Source organism: Acanthochromis polyacanthus, chromosome 17, assembly GCF_021347895.1.
Source record: "Acanthochromis polyacanthus isolate Apoly-LR-REF ecotype Palm Island chromosome 17, KAUST_Apoly_ChrSc, whole genome shotgun sequence".
Lineage (NCBI taxonomy): Eukaryota > Metazoa > Chordata > Actinopteri > Pomacentridae > Acanthochromis > Acanthochromis polyacanthus.
In genome coordinates this window covers 9,411,001-9,431,409 of record NC_067129.1, presented here as the reverse complement: position 1 = coordinate 9,431,409, position 20,409 = coordinate 9,411,001, and the positions used below count along the sequence as shown (strand labels likewise).

Sequence of the window (20,409 nt, the reverse complement as noted above, 5' to 3'; positions counted from 1 at the left end):
TCCATGTGCGTCATTGTTATTTTAATGTCTGGGTTTAAGACAATCTGAACCTGTGGTCGTCCAATCTTAGGCTGTATTTCAGACAAGAAGGGAGGCCAGCCCACCTATTCATTGCTAACCAGTAGTCATGTGAACTTTTCTGCATGTACGTATGAGCTTCTATGAAGTGAGTGCAGCGTCAGGTGATTCTTCATGACTCCTGAGGTGTAGCCTGCCTGTCTGAACCTGTACTGCTAGACTGTTATCTCCACTGCCTCAGGGCACAGATCAAGGACAGCAGCAACCATAGTCTGTCACAAACCACACACTCAAATGTGTATCATCAGTACATGTAACACAGTCCAGATATCAATGAGGAATACAACTATTATTACTGCTGATGTAAAACCCAGTTCCTCTCTCTCATTTCCTTCTATATGTATAAGCCTGAAAAAAAGACTAACCAAAAATCACAGATGTACGCAATGCTTAAGAGATATGAAGTCAACCAGGTGGCTGCACAGTGGGGTAGTGGTTAGCACTTTTGCCTTGTAGCAAGAATATCCCTGGTTCAAATCTTGGGGTGGGTCTGGGATCTTTCTGCATGGAGTTTGCATGTTCTCCCTATGCATGCTCCGGGCACTCCGGCTTCCTCCAACAGTCCAAAAAATATGCTGAGGTTAATTGGTTACTCTAAATTGCCCATAGGTATGAATGAGAGTGTGATTGTTTGTCTGTATATGTAGCCCTGTGACAGACTGGTGACCTGTCCAGGGTGTCCCCTGCCTTTGTCCGAGTCAGCTGGGATAGGCTCCAGCACCCCCCCGCGACCCTAGTGAGGATAAAGCGGTGTATAGAAAATGGATGGATGGAAGTCAACCAGGAACAATACCAAAAAATTCAAATCAACATGCCTCGTGTGCATGAGTAGTGTTTAATTTTTACATCATTACACAAACATTAGGTAAGTATTTGTATCCAAACAGTATTTTTGCAGCTTCTGTTAACATTTTCACCTTTGTTTAATTACTTACAGTGTCCCTCTATCGCTTTATTTGTTCTTTTGTCTACCTGTGTTATCCAGTCCCTCCATGGTTCACTCTGTCACCATTCCATCTATTCTTCCATCAGGCAGCTTTGGTTGTCCTGTTTGTACCAGAGGGATTAGCAGTGAAGCCAGAGAGGAGATGAGATGCAGATTACGACAGAGATAATGGTGTTTGGATTTAGAGTCACTCAGAAGAGGCAGTGAGGATTCAAAGCTGCAGCTTTAATCACAGGTGAGCCTTGTGCTCTTTGATCTTACTTAACAAACTGAGTTACTGCACAGGTTTAGAAGAGAGCAGCTGACACTAGTGGAAATATCCAAATGACTTCAGCAAGTCAAATGAGATGTGAGGAGTTTCTTTGCTCTACACAATAAAAAAAATGAGGGAAAAAAAAAACAATTTTAACTGTAATAATTGACTGTTATTTTGCAGATTTCCTGCTGATTGCAGAGAATGACTAGTAAAGTTACAGAAAAAAAGCATTAATTTACATGCTAATCAGAAAAAGAAACAGGCAAAAACTGTAATAATATCTGCAAAAAAAATTTGTTTTACAAAGTCTTTCTTTCTTTTCCCAGGGAGTGACTGTAAAATTACACTTTTTTAAATTGTGTTTTATTCATCTAAATATTTTTTGTTTAAATTTTTTTTGAAAAAATAAAAACACAAAATGATGCATGCTGGTATGAGAGGTGCCAAATACACACGTGATTTTAAAAGGTCACACAGAAAAAGAAACAAAAAAGAGAACCACAACCAGTCTATCAAATTTTTGCTGCTATCAAGTGTTGATCCAAAATGTAAACCTATCAAAACTGATGTTAGAGATCAAGGTATGGTCAAATGTTTATGAATCATGAAATGAAAACACGAAATCACCTAAACTAGAGTGATAATGTTTTTAGGCTTTATTGTAGGTCTAAACTATAAGAAATAATTCAAACATATACTACTGACTCAAGAAGTGGAAGTAAATTATATTGAAAGGTAAAAATAATTCATACTCCAGTGAAAGTAAGTGGAGCTAGAAAAACAGATTCATTTTTATCTTTATAAGCATTTTCTATTACTATATTTTCACTATTGCATTTTGTGCTCCCAATCAGACATCCAAACAGCAGCAAGCGGACACGACCTGGGGAAACATTTCTGCATATTTCAGCATAAAAATTCAGTTTGCAGGCTGGACTTGAGCTTTTCAATATTTCTCTCATTTTCAAGAGTCACAGAGTTATAACTTAGAGCAATGTCACCATCTACTGGTGAACATAATACACGCAATTTCTTTCGAAATGCAGTGTTTTAACGACTGGTTCCAATCTCCATGCTAATCTGCTTTTTTTGATGGTGTAGTTATTTTCTAACATTTCAATTATCGCATACATCGGCGGTAAACAGTCTGTGATGGAGTCTGGTGCTCTTATGTGTTGAATGTCCGTACATTCGCTACGGGTCGAAACTTCATATTTAGTGACCAGAAAAAAATGTCATGCCGAAAAATAAATACTTATATTTTTATGAACGCAAGAAATGTGACACAGTAGAGCTTGTGTATATAAATTTACCAAATCGTTGGTGTCGAATCTGCTGGTCTCGTTCACAGTCAGCAGACCAAGATGGCGGTCCCTACAAAACAGTAAGTTTGATACACGCTAACGTGATTATGACTGTGTGATTAACACGGAACTACAGTACTCGCTGACTTGGTTGATGTTACAGTCATTCAAATAATCTAATTCAGTGTAGCAGCCTCAGTGCTGAAACACAAGTTTATCGGTATAAACGGAGGTGTCCCCATCTCAGCCTGTACGGCAGCTAGCTAACTAGCTAGCTGACGGACATGCAAACGTCGCTTTTAACTCAAATGAGCTACTGTTTATTTATAGAGGGTCGGATTTGTTTACGTGATACTTGGAAAATTCACCTGCTATTCACATCTGTCGCATATATAACAAGATTTTTCTACAGTTTACCCGTTGCTTGTTACCATGGAGAGGCAATAAACTTTTGTAGCCATCATAAGTCATTGAATTGTGCAGTTATTCTGGTAAATTTCTCACAGGCTTTAAGCTGGTTTTGTTTCTTGAGTTTGTATATTAAACACTGCATTACGAAAAGTGAACCAAAGTGTAGAAAGTCACCTATCTACTAACCATATTAATTATAGAAATGTAGCATCCCACCCTGGTGAGGATTAAGAGGTATATTGATGATGGATGGATGACGTTGCATCCTTTACCACCAACGTTTGAAATGTGTAGAGCTCTGACGCCAACTGTGCTGTCTATTTCTAAGATTAACTCTATGAATACAGTAATTAAAAGGCTTGTGAATGTTCTGCCTGCTGGAGACATACACTGTTGATTCAAATGGCTGATTTGGTTTAAGTGTTAGATCCAAAGCCTTTAACTTGAGATGCCATTTTCCTTGATGAATTTTGACTTGTGAAAGGTTTTTATGCAAAATACAGGATAGAGTTTAAGTATCCATGTGTCTTGATTGTCCTCAGGTATGGTCTGATCTTGCCACAGAAGAAGGGAGCATCAAAAACTGCGGCCCTGCAAAAACCGTCAGTGTTTGGGGATGACTCAGATGATGAGGTGGGTAAACTTTTGAAATTGCTGCCAAAAGGGGAATATATTGGGTTGTTTATCCATCAGAAATCATTGCATTTGATCTAAATATTTTCAGTATTATGTAAACTCAACAGAGTTCTGTAAAAGAGGAAAAAAAACAGCTTAAATGCCAGTCATTATCTGACATTTGAAAAGACTTTTGTCCAAATATTCTGAACAGGTTTTTGTATGTTTTGTTTCTCAGACCTCAGTTGGGGAAAGTCTGCAGAGAGAAGCTATCAAAAAGAAGATGATGAAGCAGGTAAGACAATAGATTTAATATTATAAACTATTTCACAACACAACTTGTTCCTATGTGATTTGCGTTTCTCTGGTCTTCAATCTTTGTTTTGCTCTCTTTCCGTCTAAAGACACGTTTGGAAATGCAGAAGGCCCTGGAACAGGACAGCACTGTATATGACTATGACGCTGTGTATGATGATATCCAAAAACAGAGACTTGAAGGCAACAAAAAGATTCTGGGAGGAGCTGACAAAAGGGTAATTAAGCACTTGTATGGATGGATTTGGAAACTATCACGGCTCTAATGTTAGAAAGAGCCTGTGTTGTTGTTAAGCTGATGTTCTGACATCCTTTTGGTGTAAAAGCAATATATGAGCCACAACTGCCTTATGAACAATAACTTCATTTCTTCTATTGTCTGTGTCTCTTTGTTGCAGCCTAAATATATACACCAGTTAATGAAAGCAGTCGAGGACCGAAAGAAAGAACAAGAACGAAGAGAAGAGAGGAAGATTCAGAAGGAGAGAGAGGCAGAGGGAGAGCAGTTTGCTGATAAAGAAGCTTACGTTACCTCCGCCTATAGACAAAAACTGCAGGAGCAGAAGGAGGAGGAGGAGCGAGAGAAGAGACAAGCAGCGATGGAAGGTTAGAGCAATACATCTGTTTTTCAGCTGTAGATAAGATTGTGATCAAAGTAATATATCAAACATCAGTGTGGCAACAATGTTAAATATATGTTTGAATTGTTTTTGTTTTGAGTAGCTGCTCTGGATGTGAAGAAACAGAGAGACTTGAGCGGCTTCTACCGGCACCTGCTGAATCAGACTGTAGGAGAGGAAGCGATACCAGATCACTCAGCAAACAAGTAAGTTGTTGCTCCTCATTACTTCAACATTGATAATCACAACAAGGATACACGTTTTTCAAAACTGTTCTGAGTCCTTAAGGGTATCTCTGTTCCTTCGTCCACAGAACTGAAACCTCAATGGTTTCAAAAGACACAGAAAGGACTTCACCTCTTCCCTCTCCTACGTCCCACGACAACATCCCAAGTTCGTGTAGCGACAGTGAGGAGGGACATGAGCAGAAGTCTGGGTTCAGTAAGCCCGGTGGCACCTCGACACATTCAAAACGCCAGTACAGACAGAGGTCGCCTTCGTCAGGGAGCGGAGAAGATAAGGAGAAGGAAAGAGAGAGGGAGAGAGACAGACATAAGAAGAGCCACAGAGACCAAGAAAGAGACAGAGGAAGGGACAGAGATCGAGAAAGAGACAGAAACCGAGACAGGGGAAGGGAAAGAGATGATAGACATTCAGAAAGAAGAAGTGACAGGGATAGAAGGAAAGACAGAGATCGAGACAGAGGCAGAGAAGATGACAGAGGTAGAGGCAGGGGGGATTCAGAGAGGGAAGACAGACATGGGAGGAGGGAGAGGAGCCCCAAAGACCGAGAGCGGGATAAGAATGGGGAAAGAGAGAAGAGGAAGTATCCAGATGAAGACAAGCGGAAGGACAGACATCCGGAAGAAGAGAGGGAACGAAGGAAGGAGCCAGAGAAGGAGAAGGCAGTGAAGAGGGAGGAAAAAGATCCAGAAAAGAAGGAAGCAGTTGGTGAACACACAGAGGAAAAAGAATATAAACAGAAAACGGAAGGTGAGGAGAAAGAGGAAACGGAGGAGAAGACGAGCAAGTTTGCAAAGCGCAGCACAGATAACACTGTTAGTTCGGCCAGAGAGAGGTACATGGCCAGACAGATGGCACGCTCGGCATGCAAGAGCTACATCGAGAGAGAGGAGGACTGAGAGTTGTGCAGCGTGATGAAAGAACTTCAAAATTGCACTCAACCTTTATCTCAAGTTAGAGGATAAGATTATGATTTTATATTTTGTTTTCTACAAAATCCCTTAAAGAGACAGTTTCTTTTACCATACTATCCAACACACTTGCCTGAGAGAATATTGTGCTGTTATTTTACACATTTGGTGCACCAGTTTACAGCACTAGAACCGTTTGGATTAACATATCATTAACTACAATGTTCATCTTCATTATAATGAAAGAACATGTCCTCTTCTGCAGCAGTGTGGCTGATTGATTTCTGGACAAAAGCAGAGGAATATACTTACAAAACTTGTTATACATACAGTTAATTGTTGGTTTAGAAAGTGGACTTTCATTGTATGACAATAAAAGTTTAGAGCATTGCTACCCTTATCCTGTAGCCACTGACTGACAGCAGTGTGCTCATGCTCCTTTTGTGTGGATTTTAGATTTATTGTACAGAAATAAGAATCCTGGCCTGTAAATAATGAGAATTTCACCAGAGAGCCTCTTGTATCATCACACAGGAATGACTGTAAATGCATAATTTTATCTCATTACTTAACTGAGAAGAGGGATGAGTGTGGAATAATTTGTGAACTAGTGATGTTGTGTTTATTCACCTTTTGGATCTGTCTGATGTAGTCAATGGAGAGTTAATAAAAATTATTTCTGGTCCACAGTTATTCATTTTTAGTTGCGTGTTAAAATGTGTACAAGAATGACAATTTCAAAAGGTAATTTAGCAGGTAAACAACGTTTATTGCTTTGATCACAAAAACGTGCTACTGCTTTACAGGGTTTATGAAGGTCGACATCAATTCCAATAAAAGCAATGTTAGGTTGCTGGAATCTTCTCTTGCGAATCTCCTGGGCTCTTCTTGTTACATTTGGTTTAGTTGTACACGGCAATGTTGGACCACTGGAATGAAAGAAAAGGTAGATTTTACTGTTAGCATTTGTTGTTTTAGTGGTAATATTTTTGCAAAGAAAGAGCTACGTGATACAACACTCTAAAGTACTAATTTCAGATAGAATAGAGCACAAATGGCTACAATAGCTGTCACATAATAGTAGAAAATCTTTAACATAAGACAACTGCTGGAGTAGGTACATGGTGTGAATATATCCATCATGTTATTTTAGTGAGTTGAATGTCTTAAGAACAAAATAAAGATGGAAATCAACTTGCCTCAGTCCAACTCACGTGGATCATGCCATCGGATGAGTTGTTCTTGAAGGCATCTGAAATCAAAACACATCACATTTAGTTCTACTCTAATGATCAGATAAGAGCCAGGTGCGGTTTTTGAAAGCGATGCCATCTGTGGTTTCTATGTCACTCACTTGACATTTTCTCCAGGCGGAACATGAGAGAAATGAAGCTCTCCAAGGAGGTGGTTGAGAAGTCTGAGAAGTCTCATAAATAGAGCAATGCATAATCAGCATTCCCATAACCTTTTTGTCAAACCAAAAATTTTAAAATTCAATGAGTTGGTAGATTATAAAATTGCCAATTTAATGTTTAAAATTAAAAATGACAGAGCTCCAAACTGTGTTAAGAACTTGTTTAAAATGAAAAGTACCTCATATGAACTTAGAGGATTATTTATGTTTGCTAAGCCTAAAGCAAGAACCGATGTAAAGTTAAGAAGTTTTTCTTTCCAAGGTGTACATGTGTGGAACGCTCTAGAGGATGAACTGAAGTCTTGCACTTCATTATTTATATTTAAGAGAAAGCTTAAAGCCAAGTTAATGGAATCTTATTTAAGAAATTTATTGTAAGGCAAAAATGTAAGCTTCTGTAAAATTCTTCTCTGGATTTTTGTTTTCATTTTTCCTTTCAGCGTGAAAATGTAAGTTGTGATAAGGGTAGGCGATATAAGCTGTGCTTCAGCCTATGCCTTTTCAGTCGTTGCCCAACAGTAATTGTTTATTGTCAATTTGTTGTTTTGGATGCTGACTGAAATAAACTAAACTATAAGCCTTCTTGAGCTCAGCTTCAGCAAGGGTTCTGTTGCCATTCGAATCTTATTGATTGAAGGTTTTCTCCAACAAAGATTAATGTATATTTAGCAACTAAGCAGCCAAAACTGAACAACTTGCAGCTAAGCAATTTGCATACATTCTCTACTGGAAGACATTTTAGGATTCCGTCCCTGTCAGGGTGATTAACAGCTGCCCATGGGATAAATTCTTTCAAAACAAGAAATAAATAAACTAAGCTTAAAACAGCTCGAGGCACTTCAACTTTACTTCTACTGCAGTATTTTATTTTTTTTATTTTCATTACTTTTTGTACTCATACAGCACTGCACTACTGATAGAACTTTTTTCCGTCATGTATTTATTTGACAGCTTCAGTTTCCAACATTTTATCTTTAAATGTGGTCTTTGGTTCAATATGCTTCCCGTTGCTAAAAACAAATGTTCTTGAAATGTTGCACTGCTGCTGTAATCCTCTATAAAGAAACCACTTTGTTATATTTGTATAATCAACTCATCTGGCCTCATTCAGTGTGCAACACATGCTGACAGGACAGGCTGTTGCCTGAGTGAGAAACAAAAATGTTCCCCTAAGAGCAGGTTAAAGACACAGTACAATAAATCTGGCTGCAGTATAATAATGCTTAAGGGAATATATTTTGCATTTTAACAGGTTTGAGCAGAAATCTTTACTGAAAGTCTTAATTTGAAGAGGAGCTGCTGTGACTGGCTTCACTCCATCTTCTCTTGACTCCACCTAATGCTAACGGCAATATTTAATCACTTTTAATGAACCTGAGTAGATTTCAGGTCTGTCTGTGTGTGCATGTGGTTACAGAACACAGGCAGCAATGTCAAGTTGAAGCCTGGCAGTGGTTTTAAAGTAGAAGTATTGTGTGACAGGACTTGGAAATGGTTGTTATTCATACCAATCACTACTTATGATATCAAAGATCATTAATTTAAAAAAAAAAAGTCATCAACAAGTCAAGATTCATAAACAACTTTTAATTTTCATTACTTGCAGATTGTTGCAGAACTTTGATTAACAACAAATGCTGTCCTCCATCTATTGACAATCAGGTTTCCTCATTCGATCTCGGTCTCTGCTTTGGAGTAGACGGTAATGATGAAACTTGCTGTCTTGCCGGGATCATACGTGCTGGGAATGATCAAGTACTCTCCCGGCTCCAAACTGTGCATCTCAATCTTTTCTCTTTTCTTATCCATGATACTCTCTTTGGGAGGTGGTGCATCCTTGAGGTCTGATGATGAAAGTCGTCCTTTGGGTGCCTACAAAGATTAGAAAAGGGACATTTGCTTATGTATGCATGGAAGCATTTTGTATGCATTATATTTATGTTTTCAATGCAGAATTATTATAAAAAATTCTTTTCTTACCCCTGATGGCACCTGTTTAGAAACAACGCACAAGGAAGTCAGTACAGCTGTTGCGTCCTTGTGCACATCTTTATTCACAGATTCGCAAACATCAACACTTTACTGACCTTGTAGATGGTGAACCCGATGTAGTAATACACAACTTTGCTGCGATATTCTTCATCAGGTTTCTGCAGCAGAGACAGTAAGATATTGTTGCCTCCTTTGATCTCTTTCACTGTGAGACGGTACTGTGGATTTGTCCAGAAACCCTCTGAGGAAAAGAGCATTCACAGTGATGTTTTACATTCTTTATCAGCATCCGTTTTTTTTGTTTTTTTTACTATTCAGAGCTGAAATAAATACAATTGGTTAAAGGTCAAATATTGGGTCACTGAGCCTGTCTCATTGTTATAAATCTCTCTGCTGTGCTTCATGTGCTGATAGACCTTCATATCTGTTTGGCTACTTAATCTGGACTTCCTACATCATCCCCATAACTCCTTTTTCAGGCTAAATGTGCAGAAAAAAATCGACACACATAAGAAAAGTAACAAGAGGAAGGCACTTTGGAAGGAAGTATTTAATAACTATGATTAATAAAACTTTACCTGTGTCGTAATCGCCACCTCCTGCTGATTTTCCAGCTTCCCAGCGGCCTTCTTTCACTGAACAGTTCCACTGGCAAACGGCATCGTCATCAACAAAGTTGGGGCTGTCGCAGCAGATGTCCAGTTCTTCAAAGTAGGTACAAAGGTCTTCCAGTGTCATCCTGAGACAGTGATTGATAAGAATACAGGTTGGGGAATATAACGACAAACCCAGCGGGGGTTGAGAATGTGTTTTGACCTGCAGATGGTCAGTTTGGGGTTTTGGTACAGGGACCAGACGGATCTCCAAAGTGACCTTCTGTCCCACTCAAACCCACCAATGAGTCTATTTTCAGTTTTTTCATCTATCTGTCCATCCATATGTCTAGCGACTTGGCACATATTTAAATATTCCAAAATGTATCTGATAAATAGCTCTGATTGCCCCCCCAAAATGATGACTTTTAACTACAGTGACTTTTCTTCCTGTGCATATTTGGTTTTGACTGAAATCTCTTGCTGTTAGATGGATGACAGGTCAAAAACACAGTTGATCTCAAAAATATTCCAAAGACATTCTTTCAAAAAAGATATATGCTGAGAGTCAAAACATGTGACAAGTTATGGTGACTTTACAGATATTAAATTTCAGCACCACTTTTCTTTTTTTTTTTGATAACTTTACCAGAATTCTCCATCATCACGCACTTTCAAACACTCCTCCTGGACCTCCTCGCTCACAGTACTCCATAGGGTTGACCTGGAACACAAATCAGTTGAGACTTTTGTCTGTTCACACAATAAGAGGATGACAGCTTTTGATGAGATGCAATATGTCACAGCTTACTGGTCACTCCAATCTCCAGTCCATTCTTTCTCTCCCCACGGGTTCCAGATCCTCACCAGATTCACCTTTTTCCCTTGACTCTCTACCTGTTTAATCAAAGTAAAATCTGCACAGTTACAGTAAAAACAGAAAGCTAACCAAAACACCACAGTATGGTGTAATTCCTGACAAGTGCAGAGCCACAGTTTGAGGAGGTCTACATCTGATTTCATCAAAACATAGTCATAAATGTATAAATGGAAGAAAAAGACAAAGCACAAACCTGCTTGACTGCTGTTACAGCAAAGGCATGACCTGCCACCAGACCAAACTTGTTACTGTACTCTTCTCCTTTCTCCTGAAAAAGATACAATTCAGTATTTAAAGTAGGTGATGCATTTTTTTAAAACTTCGATGTCCTAATCTAAAGAGGCCTTTTCCTGTTTTTTACCCCACTAAAAGTTCCACATGCCATCATCGTTTTGCACTGCGTGGCCCTGATCATGACATCCCACAGGTCAGGCGGGGGTTTGGACAGCTTGTAGTTCATATGGACACCTCCACTGAAGTCCTTCAAGGCTTCAGGCGGGAGACCAGCGATCATGTCTCCATAAGATCCACAAACCCTGAAGCAAGAAATGAGATCTTTGATTATTGCAGTGCTGAATTTGTGGCTTTGTCAGGACTTGTGTCAAAATGTGCTTTATATGTATGTACATCCATTTCAGTACACAGTGAGCCTGAATTACATACTTGGCATATGCTTTCTCCAGTAGAGGAGGCCAGAACTCTGTTCCAGACTTGGAGGAAACTGACACAAGCTGCTCGTAGAGAGTTGGCAACAAGTCATCAATGACAACGTCCACCCATTTTCCAAATCTCCAAAACTTCAAAGGTGAAAGGAAGCACTGAAATTAGCACACTTACAAAAGTATTTCTGCCTTTTAAAAAACTATTTGAAATCATAAGAGGATTATCTGCACTCCATTTGACTGACAAGTGAAGATCACTTTACCCTGAAGTGAAATATCCCCACATAATTGTCCTTGAAGCTTTGATCTGGAAGCACCACTTGTACCATCAACGATTTGCGTTTAGTCAGCGCTCCGATGGATGAAAGAAACCAGCAGTTGCCTAAATGCAGGCGCAGATCATAATTATTTAATGTTAGAATAAGCCATCTCCCCCAATAGAAAGTTTTTTTCATACTGGACTTTACTGTAAATAACTACATTTTCATACCAACAAATCCTTGCTGAAAATCAAACCTTGAAACTCCATCCACAACAAATGAAGGGTTGGGGTTAAGCTCCTGTAAAAGGTGACAGACATTTGCATGTTCTGAATTACTTTAAAACACTGCACCCATTCTCCAAAATTTTAAAAATGTACAAGTTTACTCACGTGTGGTCTACACCACTTCACTTCTTTGAGCTGCTCAGCTGTGAGCTCCTCAAATTGTCCCAGAGAGTCGATGTTTGCTGGGAAAGTTTCGTCCTCAAACTTCTTCCCCTCTCTAAGAAGAGTCTCCTTGAGCTGCTTAAAGTCTTGACCTTTAAATTTCACTGGATTACAGGGGCTTCCCTCTCCTCCCTGCTTGTACAGGGAGTGAATCATCTTCACGCAGGTAGATGTCATGTTGAACTGCAGCAGAAGAAGCAGCTACTTTCAGGCAAAACTAAACTCAGCAAGTGGCGCTGGGATCCTGTACTCTGCAGCCTGTATAAACAAGGTTACGAAAGAACACTTCCTGGAACTAGTTTATACGCATCGGCTGCATACCAGACACATCTGGCATGAGGGCTTGACGAGGCATGTTGCCAGCATAATTAAAGGAAGTGCCGTACACATTTAATTCGCACACAAAGTAGCCACAATTTTTTTTGTTGTTGTTGTTGTTGGTGGTTCCAAAACTGACAGTGAAAACACGGATAAACATGTGTATGTGAAAACAGATTTCAAAATGAGGAATGTCAAATGATAAAAAAATGTTAAAGATAAAACTTTGTTATTGCGTTAGTGTTCACACCTTTTAAAGCGACTTATCCAATTGAAAATACGGTTCAAATTATTATAACATAAAGACAACTGTAACTGAACAGTCATTGGTGAATTAGCAGTCCTGGCTATAATTACACCTTAAAGATAAAAAACAAAGAAACTTTGTGAAATGGTTAGTGACAAGCATAAGTCAGGGGATGGATACAAGAAGATGCCCAAGTCAGTGAATATCTCATTAAGGAATAGACAGTCTTTGCCAGTCAAAGCTTTGTGGTAAAGTAGCAGAGAGGAAACCCCTGTTGAATAAAACTTGTGCTAAATCTCAACTACAGTTCCCAAAAAGGAATGTGGGAGACTTTAAAGACAAATGGAAGAAAGTTCTTTGGTTTGATGACACCAAAACTGAGCTCTTTGGACATCAGACTAGATGCTATGATTTGGCAGACACCAAAGACTACACATCATTGCAAACACATCATCCACACTGTGAAGCATGGTGGTGGCAGCATCATGAAGGCCCGTAAAGGATAAAATTAATGCAGTAGAGTACAGTGAAATCCTGGAGGATAACCTGATAAGAGTCCTCATGAGAACTGTGACTTGGGAGAAGGATTGGGGTCCAGCAAGACAATGACCTGAAGCACACAGTCAAAGCTACACAGACATGATTCAAGGATGACAAGGTGAATGCTCTGGAGTGACTGGTTCAGAGCTCAGACCTCATCCAATTGAGAATTTGTCTCTGGACTTGAAACAAGCTCTTCACTCATGAATCCCTGTGCAATCACTTATTCAAAATTTTATACTTTTAATTCACTGACATTATTTTGTAGAAATCTGTTTTCACTTTGGCATGAAACAGGCCATTTCTGGAAATTGTGGGAGAAAAAAGACAAACTATATTGGCCATGACTCATTGTCATAAAGCAGAACAGGGGGGAAACTTCCAAAAATGGTGGATCCTTTTTGCAGGCTCTGTAGCAATAAGGGCGGAGGAGGTAATTCATTACTTTTTATCCTTTCAGTCTGAACATTACAGCAACATCTAACTTTGTATTTAATGAGTAACAGCAACTCCAAACGGACACAAGACATTGAGAAACATGAAGAAACAATTACTGGTTTACACCACAACCATTGCAACATCTGTTAAGAGAGAGAAACTAAACTATGTTGGTGCAAACAAAGCACAAGGTTATTTTTGTAGAAGTTTTAGATTTAAAGCGATTCAGAATCACAAGAAGCTAGAAAACTTAAGAAATATTTCAGATTCTGCTATACTTCAGGGTAAGAAATAAAACTGAAGCAAATTTGTGCCATTGCCCGTCTTTGTACAAAAGATCAGATTACCTTAAATTGCTTCTCTTCTACTGAAGCAGCGTTCAGATAACTCTCAGGTTTGGATCGAATCACTGGAAATCTGTTCAAGTTTATCAACTTCAAGCCACTGCTCTCCTGCTATAAACACGGCTCAGTGTCGAGTTTCAACAGACGTGGCATACAAAGAAGCATTGTGATACAGTGGGAAACTTGCAGTTGCAAGTAAGCGACAGTTGCATCATTTGAATTGAAAAGAGGAAGCGGAAGAGAAAAGTTCTGTGTCAAATTACAAGTGGATTGAAGTGGGCTAGTTACAAAGAACAATCGAAAGTGAGCAGAAAATGAATACATCAAGCAAAGCAAAAAAACTAACTTCACCACATAAACAGAATTTGCGAAATAAAGAGCACAAGACTGCAACCAGCAAACGTGCTCTCAAAAGAGGGCGGTCCAGTGAGGGCGTCAGAGGACGAAACCTCTAAACCACTTGGATAAACCTAAGACATTCTGAAATTTCAGTAGATGGAGAAAAAAAAAATCCTTTTTACAAGTGTGCGATTTCTGGCAGTAACATAGAGACCAGGAGAAGGAATAATACCACAATGTGTCAGATCCACAGTGAAACATGGTGGTGGGGTTCATGTCTGGAAGCGTTTTACTACTCTGGAAACCTGTACTTAATTTCACCTTGACTGAAATAATTAACACTCTTAGAGACATGCTGCACCCCCTGGTTTGAATCTTTAAGGACTCTTACTGCAGGTTGACAACAAGACCAAACACACCTCACATCTTTGAAACCGACCCCCAAGGAAGATCAAGGACAGCTGGCCATTATGGACTTTCCTCCACAGTCACGAGATCAACTAATTTTTGCAAACAATACTGACATCACAAAAAGCTTATTGGATCATTGTTGGGATAACATGGATTACCAGGTTTTGCACAAACTGGAGTGGAGTGGTTCGTATGCTGCTGTCATTAAGGTAAAAAGAAGGCACACCAAATACTAAGATTCTGAACTTAAGGACCATTTTTCAGAGATTCAGCACTTTACTCAAGTTGGTAACCCATTGATGTACAACATGGGTCAAAAGTGACCCAAATCCAATGGAAAATCCGTATCTCCTGACCCCCACTGCCCATCAAAGGGTTAACGTGGCATCATTCGTCATTACTACATTCGTGCTAAATTCAAAACAAATGTAAAATAGAAACATCCCTGGATCCCGGCATATGCTACTGTAGTTTCTGCAACAGCATCTGGTCACTCAAAGGTCAAAATACAGAAACAGATGGTGCAGGTACCAGTTCCAACCACCCGACTTCTTTTTGACAAGAGGTACAATGAGTAATTTAAGTTACAAAAAAAAATGTTACATATAATGTTCATTTTGTGTCTTCATGATCCTCCCCCAAGGGTTGAGAAGGGCACCAGAAAATTCAAGTTTAGCTCTGACATACAAACATATGCTTGCATGTACCATTGTGGAAACTCAAGAAGTTACATCACGGATTCGAAATCTGTTTTCACATTTTATTGTAATTTCAGTGTAAAATGTTTAAAAAATGATATCCATCTTCACTGCCATTATCCATTAGTTGTTTTGGCACCTGAAAAAGAGAAGAAGCTGGATTAAACACATGCAGTGTTCGATGGAAGATCTGCAGTCACCACTGAGCACAACATCAGTGATGCATAACATCTACAATCACTTTTCAAAAACAGGTGAGCAGATAAGACTAGCTGAGGTGAGACTGGAATAAAAGACAGGAAGAGTGTATACAAGCAACTGGAAAATCCCCTCTGAACTGCTTTCACAAGTTTGCCTAAGAAACAAGTCTGTGGCTGAGGTTTACAGTCACAAAGTAGCTTTGCTAAATCCTGCTAATACTCTGCTTTGACTCAGTTTCCCCAGCAGGTGTCAGACTATACAGCTATTTTGGGCTGTTTTAAATTCAGCAGTGCAGATATTTGCCTAACCCTTCAGTAACAAGGATATCAACATTTTATCAATTTCATAAGCGATTATGTGTGTATATCTTACCATATGACGTTTTCAGGTATATTGGCAGTTGCTGGAACCACTGCATCCAGAGGATCAGAAAGAGCAGGTTAGCCCACAAATTTCATTCAAGAGGACCATGTGATGTCATGACGGAATGTTCAGAAAACCGAGAGTCACCACCAAACAATCTGACGGTAATTCCAGCTTTTTCAGTTTAGGTTTCATCACAACAGTGTATTAAATATTTGTGTACCACAGAATGAAAATTACCTGTCAACGTCACTTGATGGCAAAGTTCAGGGCCCATGATCAGACCAGCAGACTTACATCTGTAACAAAAACAAGTGAGGTGGAAAATGAAAAAAGACAAATGCACATTGAAAACCTTACTTGAGTTTAGCTTTAAAAGACTCAGAAAAGTGGATTAGAGACCATCGTCAGTTGTCGCATCTGACGGCACTTCCTATTCCAGGTTTTCATCATTGATAAAGCTGCTATGTCTGAGCAAGTAAGTTTTTCCATTGAACTCACCACTGTGCAACAATAAAATCATTTGATTCAAATTTTGCTGCCATATTAAAAGAAAAAAAAAACAATAAAATTAGATTACATTAATTTAGACTGTACAAACTTCCAAGTCAGGAAACTTTGATTTAAAAGATTGATTTGGCTTTCATGATCTTGTATATAGACTAGTGGTGGGAAATGTAGCAGATGACAAACTGATGTCTGGAGTATGCACATTTCAAATTTCTGCTCCATTTACTCCCACATCAAATGAGTGATCAAACATTCTGAAATCTGAGCTCGCTTGTATGCTGCAAAATGCTTGTTCACACTCAGGAAGTCTGTTTTCACTGCACAAAAGTGAGCTTAGGAAAACTTACGACTGTATTTCAAAGAAAAGGCATTATTAACTTACGGATGCCATCTCTAAGGTGTAGAAGCACTGCAGAAGAGGAATCATTTTCCAGAGAAACAGCTCAACCTCTAGAAAGCAGAAAAAGTTCAGAATTGTGAAAATCCAACCCTGTTCAAGTGATTTCCACACAAAATCTTATTGTCATTTTGTGTTCAGAAAACCAATGATCAACACTGAACAATCTGCCGGTAATTCCAGCTATATCAGTTTAAGTTTCATCACAACAGAAGAAGAAACTGTTTTCCAGTTTTATATGAGAATGCAAATTCACCTGCATGAAATCAATCGGTGATCAGCTGGTTTAGTTGGCAGAACACGCAGCACTGCATGGCAACTTGTAAGAGAAGGAAAAAGATGAAATTAGATGGGCAGTACAGAATGGTAACTACATTACTTGTGAAACACTTAAGATTCAGAAAATTGGATGAGAAATCGTCAGTTGTCGCATCTGACGGCACTTCCTATTCCACGTTTTCATCACTATAAAGTTTCACCAAGTACCACATTAATGATTTGTTAACTTACCCATCATTCAAACATCTGCTCAACAGCAGATGTGTTTTTCTTCTTTACATTCTTTATGACTGTTCACACAACTCTTCAGCTGCAGAAGAAAAGCAATTAAAAGTTAGTGATGTTTTACAGACAAAACAACTGCATGCTGTGAAACCAAGAAAAAAAATGATCAACATTTTTGCCAGCAATTCCAGCTCTTCTAGTTTAAATTCCATCATTACATTTGATGGTTTTAGGAAATTTAACTCAACAGCACTTCAATAAACCAACCTTAGTCCTGAGTTTCCATCCTCTTGAGCTGCCATGTTGCAATGAGTCTGGAAAAAAGAAAATAAACTTAACTTTGACTGAAGGTGTGTCGCAGTTCAGCATGCAAGATCAGTTCATTTAGGAGGCTCAGAACAGTGAGAGAGAAACATCGTCAGTTGTCGCATCAGACGGCACTTCCTATTCACAGGTTTCATCACCGACACAGCTGGAATAAGAGTCGGTGAATTTACATTTACTCACCTCCCAGTGATAAGGTGACTTCATGATGATTTGATCTGCACAATAAACTTGTGTTGTCCACCTGAAAGAAAAAAGAAAATTTAAGAGTTTTAAAAAATGAAGCTGTCTAATACTATAGCTGGGCAACAGTAACAAGTTTGGGCAGCTCTATATGAGTAAACTGGGTTAAAATGTCTGTTTAGCATCATGATTGCACACTAATTCCACATTAACAAACTCAAATAATAGTCATCAAACTACTTCATTAAAATAATACAGTCAATATATTGTAAGAGACTCAACATACATGGGAAAGTTCTGCCATAATGCAAAGTGATATTGCCGGTAAGTACACACCTACATATATTTAAGTTTAGTTCTCAGATTACAGGAAAAAACATATGGGTCATTAGTGAAACATTTTCTGGAAAAGACACGTATAATAAAGCAAGACAAACAAAACACCAAATCTCACTTTCTATTTAATCCTTTCCCTCTTTCTGTTCTCTCCACGTGGCTGCCTGAGGCCCAGCAACTACCTGCTAGCTTTAGTTAACAGACATTTAGCTATAATGAGATTTTACAACAGGCAAGAAACTATTAGCTGAACTTACGTGTGTTATTTGAACAGTTAGTTCTGTGACCTGATGACTACTGAACTCTCCAAACAAGTTCACCAAAAACTGCATCAGCTCAACTCAACCAACAAGACCGACAGCCGAAGAGAAAAGGGTCCCAAACGCGGTCGGTGACGTTTTTAAACCTGACCGTCGCATGAATCGTACGTCACTAGCTCTTCACCCTATCAATGGCGTGATATATCGACGTGAGAGGCGCTCTGTCGCCGCCTGCTGGTCCGGAGCGACTTACAACAGACTGGATTAATTCACTGAATGTGTGCAAACATGATTTACATTTTAATTAGTTGAAAAAAATGGCAAATTCACTGGCAAAAAAATTAAAAAACAAACGAACATTTGGATTTGATGCAATAGTAATAAACATCTCCAGATGCACCACAACGTTTTACCCAAGTGCAGTACTTATACTGAACACACAATAGCTTCAATATCCTGAATGATATATATTTATCATATATCCAGTGACATGTATTTGTCTCTGCTGTTTGTTGTCATACTTGTTCTTCCCACTGTCTTATCGGCTCTTTTTGAATATACACTTATACTTTTTTTTAATCTATTTGTCTTATTTCTACTTTGCACCACAAGAGTTCCATTTTGTTGTACATTGTGTGTGTAGAATGACAATAAAAAAAAAGCATTCTATTCTATTCAAATACAGACAATAATGCAAGCATGTAATGTAACTAAATATGTTTATTGACTTCATTTTAAGAGGAAACAGTGTACGTGCAACTCCACTACTAATATTTGACAGTTAAGCTATTGCATGTAAAAAATCAGCCAAAAAATGAATAAATGTCCTTTAAAACAAACATTTAAAACAACAGACATTTATTCAAAGTACTTTAAACTCTGTAACTTCCCACCAACCAGTTAGAACTGAAAAAGTCTCATTGATGAAGGTGAAACTTCATCCAGAACCTAAGAGAGAAGTCCAGTTGATGCCTACTGAAGCTCCTATGATTACCATGACCTGGATGCCTGAGGATCTGCACAGACATACTAAAAGGGAAAAGTAAAACAAACAAAAAGAAATAAAACATGCAATACAATCTAAATGATTTTAACTAATCCAAAACACTACAGAATAAAAGGCAGATTTATAGAATAAGACAAAGCGATTGAATAAAACAGCTATTAAAAGACAAAAGATGAGTACAGTTTAAAAAATAATAATTTAGCTACGTTTATTATAGGAATAAAATTAGTAATCTGTGAAAGAGAACAGCCTGTGGCCTCAGGATGGTGCTGTCTGACAGGAAACCTACTGCTTGTATTTAATTTCAGAGTCCATTAATTATCAGTCTGTGTGTCTGCTGTCTGTGCAGAGCAAAGACTGACGACTTCATCACTTTGAGCGTCACTTTGTTCTGGATTTGTTTCACTGGCAAACTTTGGATATCACAGCTTCAGAGCCACTTCTTTCATCAGATTCAGGTAAGGTTGTTAAACTTGATCCAATTCTTTTGTATTTAGTCTTCCTTCTCTCTCTACACACAAAGTTTTTCCTGCTCCTAAGATGTTCCTTCCATAATGTCTGACCTACAAACTGGCTGGTGCGAAATCAAACTTTTTGGGTTGACGATACATTTATTTTATCTAATCTGACTGAGTCTACAGAATAGTGGTTTATGTTCTGCAAGGATGTTTAGTCAACACATTATCCAAAGTTGTATGACAGCTGTCCTTTTTCTATATAATGTCTCTCCGTCATTAACGTTTATAGGACAAATCTCAAGATGCACATGTTTTAAATGACTTTTGGCTGCTCTTAATGGTCTTAATTTTTTAGTAGTTTATATTTATTTTACTTTGAAATGTAATCTTACAGTTGCTATCCTGTTTTGTCTTGTTTTTTTCTTCTTTTTTTACCATTTAATAATTATTTTACAAATAGATACTACAAGTCTACATCCTGTCTTACATACATACATACTTTTTTAGATACATTTTTGTTCCTGACAGTCTTATACTGTGTACAGCATTTGGTCAACTCGGGTTACTTTGAAATGTGTTGCAT

At 38.5% G+C, this 20,409-nt stretch overlaps 2 protein-coding genes and 5 non-coding genes across 9 annotated transcripts; 1 reads left to right on the top strand and 6 right to left on the bottom strand.

The window, feature by feature from the left end:
• Positions 1 to 2,562: 2,562 nt before the first annotated feature.
• nsrp1 (nuclear speckle splicing regulatory protein 1) lies at positions 2,563 to 6,392 on the top strand. Its single transcript, XM_022208143.2, has 7 exons — positions 2,563 to 2,664; positions 3,538 to 3,628; positions 3,849 to 3,905; positions 4,015 to 4,143; positions 4,324 to 4,531; positions 4,649 to 4,751; positions 4,859 to 6,392. Exons 1-7 carry the CDS (start codon positions 2,645 to 2,647, stop codon positions 5,685 to 5,687), a joined length of 1,437 nt encoding a protein of 478 aa, XP_022063835.1. The 5' UTR covers positions 2,563 to 2,644; the 3' UTR covers positions 5,688 to 6,392.
• Positions 6,393 to 6,934: 542 nt separating this feature from the next.
• On the bottom strand, positions 6,935 to 18,514 carry LOC110960773 (calpain-1 catalytic subunit-like). 3 transcript variants are annotated; one of them, XM_022208140.2, is made up of 21 exons: positions 18,360 to 18,514; positions 17,767 to 17,827; positions 17,527 to 17,573; positions 17,266 to 17,344; positions 17,012 to 17,074; positions 16,741 to 16,808; positions 16,089 to 16,147; positions 15,858 to 15,897; positions 13,840 to 15,423; positions 11,893 to 12,132; positions 11,731 to 11,800; positions 11,504 to 11,622; positions 11,242 to 11,375; positions 10,940 to 11,114; positions 10,772 to 10,846; positions 10,510 to 10,595; positions 10,348 to 10,422; positions 9,684 to 9,844; positions 9,201 to 9,346; positions 9,094 to 9,105; positions 8,680 to 8,985 (listed from the first exon to the last, which is right to left on the bottom strand). In XM_022208140.2, the coding sequence occupies exons 10-21, from the start codon at positions 12,124 to 12,126 to the stop codon at positions 8,782 to 8,784; spliced, it is 1,491 nt and encodes a 496-aa protein (XP_022063832.1). In that variant the 5' UTR covers positions 12,127 to 12,132; positions 13,840 to 15,423; positions 15,858 to 15,897; positions 16,089 to 16,147; positions 16,741 to 16,808; positions 17,012 to 17,074; positions 17,266 to 17,344; positions 17,527 to 17,573; positions 17,767 to 17,827; positions 18,360 to 18,514; the 3' UTR covers positions 8,680 to 8,781. The 3 variants fall into 3 exon arrangements, 2 of the variants coding, with proteins under 2 accessions (XP_022063832.1, XP_022063833.1); XM_022208141.2 differs by lacking the exons at positions 13,840 to 15,423; positions 15,858 to 15,897; positions 16,089 to 16,147; ... (4 more) ...; positions 17,767 to 17,827; positions 18,360 to 18,514 and having other exon boundaries at positions 11,893 to 13,783; XR_002596319.2 differs by lacking the exons at positions 8,680 to 8,985; positions 9,094 to 9,105; positions 9,201 to 9,346; ... (7 more) ...; positions 11,731 to 11,800; positions 11,893 to 12,132 and adding an exon at positions 6,935 to 6,951.
• On the bottom strand, positions 15,975 to 16,048 carry LOC127530722 (small nucleolar RNA SNORD65). Its single transcript, XR_007937399.1, has one exon. It is a non-coding gene; the product is annotated as a small nucleolar RNA SNORD65 (small nucleolar RNA).
• On the bottom strand, positions 16,228 to 16,305 carry LOC127530719 (small nucleolar RNA SNORD49). The gene has a single exon (XR_007937396.1). It is a non-coding gene; the product is annotated as a small nucleolar RNA SNORD49 (small nucleolar RNA).
• LOC127530723 (small nucleolar RNA SNORD65) lies at positions 16,891 to 16,964 on the bottom strand. The gene has a single exon (XR_007937400.1). It is a non-coding gene; the product is annotated as a small nucleolar RNA SNORD65 (small nucleolar RNA).
• Positions 17,151 to 17,225, bottom strand: LOC127530727 (small nucleolar RNA SNORD49). The gene has a single exon (XR_007937404.1). It is a non-coding gene; the product is annotated as a small nucleolar RNA SNORD49 (small nucleolar RNA).
• LOC127530718 (small nucleolar RNA SNORD49) lies at positions 17,656 to 17,727 on the bottom strand. Its single transcript, XR_007937395.1, has one exon. It is a non-coding gene; the product is annotated as a small nucleolar RNA SNORD49 (small nucleolar RNA).
• Positions 18,515 to 20,409: the final 1,895 nt, after the last annotated feature.

Coding starts and splice junctions, on each gene's coding strand:
- nsrp1 (XM_022208143.2), top strand. CDS start 2,645: ATGGCGGTCCCTACAAAACA. Junction 3,629..3,848: donor GGGATGACTCAGATGATGAG/GTGGGTAAACTT, acceptor TTTGTTTCTCAG/ACCTCAGTTGGGGAAAGTCT. Junction 3,906..4,014: donor AAAAGAAGATGATGAAGCAG/GTAAGACAATAG, acceptor TTCCGTCTAAAG/ACACGTTTGGAAATGCAGAA.
- LOC110960773 (XM_022208140.2), bottom strand. CDS start 12,126: ATGACATCTACCTGCGTGAAGATGATTCACTCCCTGTACAAGCAGGGA. Junction 10,847..10,939: donor CATGTGGAACTTTTAGTGGG/GTAAAAAACAGG, acceptor TATCTTTTTCAG/GAGAAAGGAGAAGAGTACAG. Junction 10,596..10,771: donor CTGTAACAGCAGTCAAGCAG/GTTTGTGCTTTG, acceptor TTGATTAAACAG/GTAGAGAGTCAAGGGAAAAA.